Genomic DNA, 10,106 nt, shown 5'->3' on the forward strand with positions numbered 1-10,106 from the left:
TTGATAATTACATATAAATCAATTCAAATTACAATTCATTTCAACAAAAATCTTCACTATTTGTAGGTACATTCAATTAAATTTCATTCTGATTTCGATTCACATCGAAAATTGTCCTGATCCCAATAATTACAAGAGCCAAAAAAGAATGACATTCACTATTATTTTCTTTAAATAAATTATCTTTCAAAAACTAATAACCGAAAAGAAATTTAATAAAAATTTTTCCCTAAAAGAGAAACTTTAAAACCATATCTAATCTCATACTTAAAACAGAATGATGCATACTCAAGAAAATAATTACTTGCTTTCATTTAATGAAAAATAAATATTTAAACAAAATTGAATAAATTAACCAAATAATCTCAACTATACTCATGTAGTGAAAATAATTATTTTTCACAGGAAAGCGCAAGGGAATAAGAAAATTCCAGGCCTTCCAGCAGTGATTTAATTGGTTTTTCTTCTTCTGATGGTCCCCTTTGGCTGATATAATTTGAGCTGGATCTATTGTTGGTAACCTGGCGTTATGAACAATTGGTGTCTTTTCTCTCTTTTTGCATATTATTAGAAAGTGTGTGTACGGTGTTTTCCATTGAATCAAACGGCATAAGTCTACACTTGTCAAACATGCTTTGACTAACGGATACAACCTTTATTCTTGAAGACCAACATTCTTAAACATCAAAGATGAGAATGTGGAAACTACAAAAATATGGCAAGCGTTCTTCTTATAATATGAACAAGTGAGAGGAGACACCAATCGTTTATAATGTTTTAACAGCCTATTGCAGCCAGATGAAAAACCTACTGGAAAGCCTGAATTTTCCTAACTCTTTTCCTAACGTTCCACATAACAGTGTTACGCCACTGTCGTTTTCCTCTTCAAGAGAAACCTCAGCTGGTAGGGTGCGCTCGCAATATCAAGAATTTCCACTTCTGAGTTTCTTTTCTTGCTGTGAATGCATCCTATGAGTATATTTTTATTGTCTATTTTACTGATAATATATTCATTTTATTCTTTCATGTTTTTTTATTTTTCATTTGATAATAAAAAAAAAAAAACATGAAACAATAAAACAAATATATCAACAGTAAAAAAAAACTAAAATTTATTTGTAGGTATTTTCAATTTGAAAGAGTTCACTGGAAATAAGTTCATTTTACTGTTGATATATTTGTTTTATTGTTTCGTGTTTTTTTCTATTTTTCATTTGATAATAAAAAAAACATGAAACAATAAAACAAATACATCAACAGTAAAATTAAATTATTTCTAGTGAACTCTTTCAAATTGAAAATACCTACAAATAAATTTGAGTTTTTTTTTTTAACTGTTAATATATTTGTTTTATTGTTTCATGTTTTTTTTATTTTTGAATTGATAATAAAAAAAACATGAAACAATAAAACAAATATATTAACAGTAAAAAAAACTCAAATTCATTTGTAGATATTTTCAATTTGTAAGAGTTCACTGGAAATAAATTCATTTTACTGTTAATATAATATATATTCTTTTTAATTATTTATTTATTTACTTCTTTATTCCTGACCATTAATATAGTACTGGTGACAAGGCCTATTTACCAATATGTTTGTTTTATTGTTTCATGTTTTTTTTATTTTTCATTTGATAATGAAAAAAAACATGAAACAATAAAACAAATATATTAACAGTAAAATAGACAACAGAAAAATGCTCATACGATGAACCATCGGGCCACTCAGGAGTGGAAATTCTTGATATTGCTACAGGCTGAGGTTTCTCTTGAAGAGGAAAACTACAGTGGCGTAACATGTAATGTGGAACCTTACATATTGAACTTTCTGGCAGTGAAAGCCTTCAGCATTACACAGGAAAGTTTGTTCATTAAAGCTGTACGATTTCATCAACCCTATTGCTGAAAAGTTTATTGACAGATTGAATTTCGGATATGGCACAAATTAACGATATTTTCAATAAGAGTTCGAATAAAACAATATTTTTCAACTGGGAAAATTCACATGAGCATATTTACAGAATTGATGATAGTTTCCAACAGAGTAATTCCAAAACTATTAGCGATTTCAACAAAATTAAGTTGATGAAAAATTCAAAATACTCCACATAAATAATACTTCAAATAAATTACAATATAAACAGAATTTCTTTAGGGGGAAATTATTTACATTTATCTCTCCTTGTACCACCTTCCTCTGGGTTTCCTCAACATTCGAGGCGACTTGGGAGAAGCCGGCATCCGTCTCTTGTAAGTCCTTTTGGCCGGCAAACTAACATTATCGTCCCTATTCACAATATTTCTCGAATCGAGTTTTTTCACTTTGACGAACGGTTGCAAGTTAATATTCTTAGTAACACTACTAATTTTCACCTTGTTTTTCACTTTGGGAGTTTTCGTATTACTTTCCGCCCTGCCCGAATCACAGTTTCTGTTCACAACATCGTCTAATTTATTTACATCCTTATTACAATCAGTCGCGTTCTGTTCTTCCTCGGAATCGTTTACGCTTCCTACGGAACTGGTCTCTTCCTTCAAGTTCACGTCCTTTTTCGTCAGTCCTTTCTTTCTATTCGGCCAACCCGTTTTGTTGATTTTTTTTCTACGGCCACTTTTGTTCACCGGTGAGCCGCTTATGAACCTTCGGTTACTTTTGTAGTCGTCCTTTTTCCTCAGGTCGTCGTATATCTTCAGTACGTCGAGGATTCCTAGTCGATGAGAGAATTCGATGGTGTCTTCGGGGCAGGGCTCTAAGTCGCAGCTCAACTTGTCGGAATCCCAATCTTGATTCATACTGACTAGGATGTCTTCGTAATCCACTGGCGGCGCTTTTGTAGGAACTGTACCCTCTTCGGGAATGGTAGGTAAGGTAGTCGACTTAGGAACAGTCGGATTGCTTAGGGCAGCTGGTTCGTTTAATTTTGTCTTCTTCTTTCTCTGCTGTATTAAACTACTTAGTATTGCTAACGTTGAAGCGTGTTGTCTTGGTGATTTCCTAGGATTTCTACCCACATGCAACTGCAATTAGAATGAAAAACTTTATACTTAATGAAAATAGTAATATAAACTTTTGTACATATAAATTAATGAAAAAAAAATTTCATATTCAAGAAAAACTCTAAAAACCCGTTTATCACGTGAGGAGAAACAAACCGGATTGGACGAACGGACGATGACGTCACTTTGAAGTAAACACGTGTGTCTTTTGCATTTTCGTTCTTTTGTGTTCAATGTTTCACTGAGAATTTCGACATGAGAAATACTTAGGTTGGGAGGATTTGAAAATTCATTCAAATATTAAACATTCGATTCTCACCAGTCTTGCCACCTTCAATATACAGAAATTATTAGGCCAATCGAAAAGTCCCCGGTCTGATGCACAGATGGCGGTGCTAGTATTAAATCCATATGATTTTTAGTTAGTACCAACCTTCAAACGATACGTGTCAATCTCTTTTCTCTGAGGTGTCAATATTTAACAGCAGTCCGACCATTAGTTTGTTAGATATTTCGTTATGTGTGTAGCTACTTTTGTTATTTGAATAAAGATGGAAAAAAAGAATTTCGTGTGCTGATAAAATATTGCTTTTTGAAGGGAAAAATACAGTTGAACCAAAATCTTGGCTTGATGAAGAGTTTCCGGGGTCTGCACCAGGAAAATCAACCATCATTGATTGGTATTCTAAGTTTTAACGTGGTGAAATGAGCACCGAAGACGGCGAACACAGTGGACGCCCAAAAGAGGCTGTCACCGACGAAAAAACCAAAAAAGTTCACGAAATAATTTTGAATGACCGTAAAGTGAAGTTGATCCAGATAGCAGACATTGTGAAGATATCATCTGAACGTGTACATCATATCATTCACGAATATTTGTACATGAGAAAGCTGTGTGCAAAATGGGTGCCGCGCGAGCTCACAATCGATCAAAAGCAACAACGTGTTAATGATTCTGAGCAGTGTTTGAAGCTGTTTAAGTGCAATAAATCTGAATTTTTGCGTCAATATGTGATAATGGATGAAACATGGCTCCATCATTTCACTCTGGAGTGCAATCGACAGTCAGCTGAGTGGACTGCACGCGATGAACCGAATCCAAAGCGAGAAAAAACGCAACAGTCAGCTGGCAAGATTATGGCATCAGTATTTTGGGATGCACAAGGCATAATATTCATTGATTACCTCCAAAAGGGCCAGACCATCAACAGCTATCATTATATAGCGTTATTGGATCGTTTGAAGGATGAAATCGTTAAAAAACGGCCCAATTTGAAGAAAAAAAGGTGCTGTTTCATCAAGACAATGCTACGTGTCACAAAACAATGAAAACAATGGCAAAATTGCATGAATTGGGCTTCGAATTGCTTCTGCATCCACTGTATTCGCCAGATCTGGCCCCCAGCGACTTTTTCTTGCTCTCAGACCTCAAAAGAATGCTCGCTGGAAAGAAATTTTGCAACAATGAAGAAGTAATCGCCGAAACTGAGGCCTATTTCAAAGCGAAAGACAAATCGTACAACAAAAATGGCATCGAAAAGATGGAAGATCGCTATAATCGCTGTATCGCCCTCGAAGGCAACTATGTTGAATAATAAAATCGAATTTTACCAAAAAAATGTGTTTTACCATGGCAGACTTGGGACTTTTCAATTGGTCTGTTAACTAAAAGATACTTAGCCACATACCTTTCTTTTCCTGTGACTTCTCTCCTCCGTACTTTTCACTTCTTCCGAGTTGCTGTTCTCCGAACAGAAGTCAATGCTGTTGGCAGGTTCGCTAGATTTACTGTCTTCGTCCATAAGCTCATTGTCCAAGGAAGGAGAGTAGTTGGTTTCGCTCCTATCGGGTGTGCTGCAAGAGGTCCTCGAACTGTTCTCTTGGGCCATCTTCTTCAATTGGGAATACTGGGCGATGCAAATTTTCGGATCTAGGGCCGGGATCGCGCCGATTTGATAGGGCAAGATGAAGCGATTTTCGGCACCTGAAAACGACAATTTTTTTTTTTTTTTCAAATCCAACAAAAAATAACAATTTTAAATATAACGGGTGTTTTTTTTCGAGGTATATAACTTTAAGTTGGCATTACTGTTCAAGATGGCAACCGATTTAACAACTGTCAAGTGATTTATTCTCAGTTTGGTTTGGCAATTCATCATGAATAGACTGACGCCTGAATAACGCTTGCAAATAGTGCAATTTTATTTCGAAAATAATGGTTCTGTGCTGAATACGTATCGCGCACTACGTCCATTTTATTTTGTTTAGCGATGAAGCGCACTTCTGGTTGAATGGCTACGTCAACAAACAAAACTGCCGCATTTGGAGTGAAGCTAATCCTTAAGTGTATGTCGAAACACCGTTACATCCAGAGAAACTGACTGTTTGGTGCGCTTTATGGGCTGGTGGAATCATTGGTCCGTACTTCTTCAAAAACGATGATGGCCAGAAAGTTACAGACAATGGTGATCTGTGGGGCTATGTCAAGTCATTGATCTATGCGGATAAGCCACAAACCCTTGACCATTTGGAAGACAACATTCGCCGTGTTATTGCCGATATACGGCCACAAATGTTGGAAAAAGTCATCGAAAATTGGACGTCCAGATTGGACTACATCCGAGCCAGCCGTGGCGGTCATATGCCAGAAATCATATTCAAAATGTAATGCCACAAGATTATCTTGCGGGTAAATAAAATTCATGTCAATCGAATAATCCATCGTTGTTTTATTGCAATTTAAAGTTCTACAGCTCTAAAAAAAACACCCTTTACAAATACATTAACGGTTAAATTTCTAAGAAATTTGTTGGAAACTCACCGATATCTGAAAGATACATGTAGCTTTCTTCGCCCAGATCCTGTCTTCTGAAAGGCTCGAACCATTTCTCACCGGTAGGTATCATCTCGAAGGAAAATTTGTAATTGTCCAAATCTACTTTTTTCACGTTGTTGGTCTTCTTCGGCACTTCTTCTTCCTTCTTTTCCTCCTTAACGTTCATGTCTCCATTACGTTTAGGCGACTTCAAATTCGGTTCGGAGAAGAAGGATCCGTGATACCTTAACCTGCAAAGAATAAAAAATATTGAAAAGGAATTACTACAAGATAATTGAAATATATTGATAAAATTTTTAGTTTTTTCCTAACGTCTGTAATTTTCGAATTTTGAGCCGAGGATGGTCTTAAATTATTAGGTTTGTCTCACTGGCGAAGAATTCAAGATTAAAACAGTCTGTTTGTCCGTACATGGTAACTCTCAAACAAATGTGCCAAGAGAAATTTTCAATGTATGTTTATGGTCAGAATAAACCAAAAGAATATTTTTTTGTAAAATATCGATAACTCCAAATCCATTGGTGAGATCTGAAATTTTGTGATTATAGAGGGTGAAAACCCTTCAGAAAATTCATCCATGATGCAAGTTATCCACAAATTCAGCTACAAAAAAGAATCAATCAAAAGCTCAGTGCTCTTCATTCGAAAATTACCTAGATCCAGGTGTTTCAAATTTGTAATACTTCTGATTGTCCATAATGAAAGCTTCGGCCTGTGTTCTCCTCCTCTTTTTGGACCTCCCGCTGGAAGTTGTACTGTCCATCGAAGCTTCATCCTCCGTTAAAACGTCATTGCCCTTATCATCTTCGTTATCGCTAGAAGGTAAATAACTATCGTTCCTTTCTTCGCAACTGCTTAAAGTCGTGTTAGCACCATCAGCATCCACGTCTTCTTCATCTTCTTCTTCCTCAGACGAACTGGAGTCATCCTAAAACAAATTTACAGTTAAATTTAATTCTGAAAACCAAGTGATCGACTCGACTCACCTTTTTTGGGAATAGAAAATTCTCAGCTTCATTGTTCAGAAGAGTTATCTCTGAATTTCTGAGTTTTTTGAATTTAACAATTAATCCTTTTTCATCTCTTTCGTTCTCCTGCAATTCCGGGCTCTGTTTGACCTCATGATGCTCCTTAGTGGCCGAACTAGACCTTAGTTTGTTCGTCATAACCTCCACTTTGTAATAAGTCTTATTATCAACAACTAGCCTTTCATCGGCCGAAACTCTTTTAGCTCTTATGCACGATCTTCGTTTGGGTCGACCTGAATTCCAAACCTCCGCATTCGAAGGTTCTTCTAGTATATTTTGAGATTTCTGTTGGGAAAACAAGAGATTAGACTTGGAAAAATAATCATGGATTAAAAAAAAACTACCTTTGCAGTAACCCTACTTTGGGATCTCCTTTCTTTCGTTGGCCTGACAAGCAAATCAGGTCTTTCACTAAAACTATCTTCGTCCATGGAAGGACTCATGGCATAATTGATCTGCTTTCTAGACCGTAAATGATGATGCATTGGAGAATCGATAGGAGATGATGCTATCCGATCCATAGACCTTCCTCTATTCTTGTTCATCCTTGTTGTTCTCGGGCAGAAATCTTTCTCAATTTGTCTACCGTTAACATCTAAAAAAATTAAAAAAATTAGCGATACAATCCTAATTGTTGATTTGTTGGTGGCTTTCAAAAACTCACCAATAGATTCTATACCATTTAAATTGAGATAAGGCTCCAAACTATTTTGATCGATGAAGCCGTTGATTGAAATATAATTCGCATCTTCTCCAATCAACTTAAGATGTTTTTTGGATTGAATATGGTCGTCTAAACTGTTGTAAGGTATATGGCAAATAGCACAGTAACCTGATTGTAGAGCTGCGTGTATTCTTGTTTGTCTTGTTCTCGTTTTCCTAGTCATGTTGCAAAGATTAGCCATGATCAAGGAACGGTCCTTCTCAAAACCTATCGAAAACGAATTATCAAAAATCATAATATACAATGAACTCGAACTTTAAAACATCCTAACATAATTTTCATCAGAAGAAATGTATGATGGGTTGCATCTAAGACTATTGTGTGTTGCATATATCACAAAATGCACGTTGCATAACTAACTTTCCTTTTGTCATGAGAATCTTTGAAATTATAATACTAATAATAGCCCTTGGTTCAGATATCGTATTTTCTATTAAAATGAAAAACTATTTAATATATAATGAACAGAAAATTATTGACAATTTTGGTCAACTTGCTATGTTGACAAATGTACATCATGAAGGTTAGGATTAATCCATCAGTTCAATTCTGGATATCAAAAATAGCATTTCATTTCTAATTCCTCCAATATTCTACAATATAATCAACGTATATTGATAACTTAGAAAATGATTGCTTCAAATATGTGAGAAAGATTTTATTGACACATTTATTACACTTTTTCCTGCATTCTGATAAAATGATTGCTATAGGCAACACTGTACAAATGATAATTGCAAAGTTATGTTGATGTTGCTCACATTCTGAAAGTCAACTTCCACTTGAAATTGTAAATAAATATGACACTTCATTAAAAAATAGGTATCTAGAGATTTCGAATACAAATAGTAAGCAGGTTTGGTAATATTTTCTAGCTAATTGAATACAAATCAATGCTGTTTATTTGTGAATCCTTTTTCTGATCTAAAACCATTGAAAGTATATCACATTCCCACATATTGAGTCAACTAAAATTATTCCACACTCGTAACTATCTATTGAGAAACATTTTGATTTACTTCTGTTGAGTTGCATAATCTCTATAATCGGAAGGAATTCCTTTTTTTCACTTTCAATTAAGGCAAGTGCAAAAATACGAAGTCAAAAAGGATATTATTTCACAGATCTGATCTAGGTCAGTAAACTCACAAATTCAAAACAAGAAATGAGTTCATGCAACGTATGACAATCAAAATCAGCTGCATTCTCGAACAAAATCAGTAACTAAATTGATTTTATTGAACAATAACATCGAATACTAACAAAAAGATGAAGAGGTGAATGTGAAGTGTCAAATCATTCGATTTATATATGAAAAATACTTTAATATGTGAAAATATGAATATATATTACGTGAATATACAGTAATTTTCTTGTGTGAGGTGTATTGGTATGCTGTACTCACTTTTATTCAGGAATAATCCAGGTTTTGTACCATCTTCTAAGTTGGAAAAAACATCATATAAACATTGGTGATAACCATATTTTTCACTGATTAATCCACTAAAAAACTCATGAGACAACCAACCGTAAACAGTACGAACCTACGATTTCTACAAATACACTCGATAATCGCTGCGACCAGCACACAACTTATGCCAAGCCAGTTGTTCGAGCTGCTCCACTAGCCCAAGCAACTGAAGCAACGGCCATTTCTAAAGCGAGCTCCTACACGCCCCAAATTCCCTGTATACAGGTCCGTGAGCCTTCTGAACGTTCCTACAGATATTACCAGTCCAATTTTAGGTATCATAACAACGTTCTTCTGAATGAAAATATGATTTTCCTCGTTTAGAAATTGACGATATTTGAAAACATTCATAGACCGCCACAATGAAAGTACACCAACAACCAATCACGATTTGGCAACTGCAGTGGCGACGCGCTCGGTTCATTTCTGAAGCTTATATTCCGGGAATTTCAGATTTGGGTTTTGTTAAAATCCCAAAATGTAGGTATTATTTGAGACGTTAGTCCGTTAAGGGTATACGGTAAGTTTAACATTTCTAAAGAAAGATTTGAATCTTTATGGGGGACATTAACTAAAGACTTGTAATGTCATTATTATTTAGTATTGAAATTTTAACGCTCAAATTAACTTAGTTTCAAAAAGAAAACGCTGATTGAATCATTTCCAACTGGATGACGATTTCACCTCATTCAATTAGTTTTGATGAAACCTTTTTATCTCCAAATATTGGATATCCTTGAGAATTATTTCTGTTGTGAGGTTCATTTTCGTTATTATCTTTCAGAACCTATAGAAGTAACGTAATAAAATTGGACATAAATAAATATTATAGTAGCTAGAGATAAATATAATACCGAACAATATTTTATTTCATGCATCGATCAGATGTATTTATGACTAGCCATCTATTGGCAAATATTTCAAAATTGATATATTAAATTGTGTATCACAGGTATTCAACCAATCATACGAACGATAGAGTAAAAAGTACTATGTGTTGCCTGCCTCTACGTATTTTGTGGAAAATATTTAAGTGGACATCTCTTAG

At 34.8% G+C, this 10,106-nt stretch overlaps 1 protein-coding gene across 3 annotated transcripts; it reads right to left on the minus strand.

Moving 5' to 3' along the window:
* Positions 1 to 1,551: 1,551 nt before the first annotated feature.
* Positions 1,552 to 9,465, minus strand: LOC123680285. Of its 3 annotated transcripts, none has more exons than XM_045618100.1 (8): positions 8,993 to 9,465; positions 7,543 to 7,794; positions 7,208 to 7,458; positions 6,822 to 7,148; positions 6,489 to 6,763; positions 5,821 to 6,065; positions 4,688 to 4,983; positions 1,552 to 3,020 (listed from the first exon to the last, which is right to left on the minus strand). In XM_045618100.1, the coding sequence occupies exons 2-8, from the start codon at positions 7,766 to 7,768 to the stop codon at positions 2,175 to 2,177; spliced, it is 2,466 nt and encodes an 821-aa protein (XP_045474056.1). In that variant the 5' UTR covers positions 7,769 to 7,794; positions 8,993 to 9,465; the 3' UTR covers positions 1,552 to 2,174. The 3 variants fall into 3 exon arrangements, with proteins under 3 accessions (XP_045474056.1, XP_045474057.1, XP_045474054.1); XM_045618101.1 differs by having other exon boundaries at positions 6,519 to 6,763; positions 7,528 to 7,794; XM_045618098.1 differs by having other exon boundaries at positions 7,528 to 7,794.
* Positions 9,466 to 10,106: the final 641 nt, after the last annotated feature.

This window comes from Harmonia axyridis, chromosome 5, assembly GCF_914767665.1.
Source record: "Harmonia axyridis chromosome 5, icHarAxyr1.1, whole genome shotgun sequence".
NCBI classification, from domain to species: domain Eukaryota; kingdom Metazoa; phylum Arthropoda; class Insecta; order Coleoptera; family Coccinellidae; genus Harmonia; species Harmonia axyridis.

Bases quoted from the DNA above. Each gene is read 5' to 3' on its own strand.
- LOC123680285 (XM_045618098.1), bottom strand. From the start codon at position 7,768: ATGGCTAATCTTTGCAACATGACTAGGAAAACGAGAACAAGACAAACA. The intron at 6,764-6,821 runs GTGAGTCGAGTC...AATTTGTTTTAG, and splicing joins ATTTTCTATTCCCAAAAAAG to GATGACTCCAGTTCGTCTGA. The intron at 4,984-5,820 runs GTGAGTTTCCAA...TGTCGTTTTCAG, and splicing joins CATGTATCTTTCAGATATCG to GTGCCGAAAATCGCTTCATC.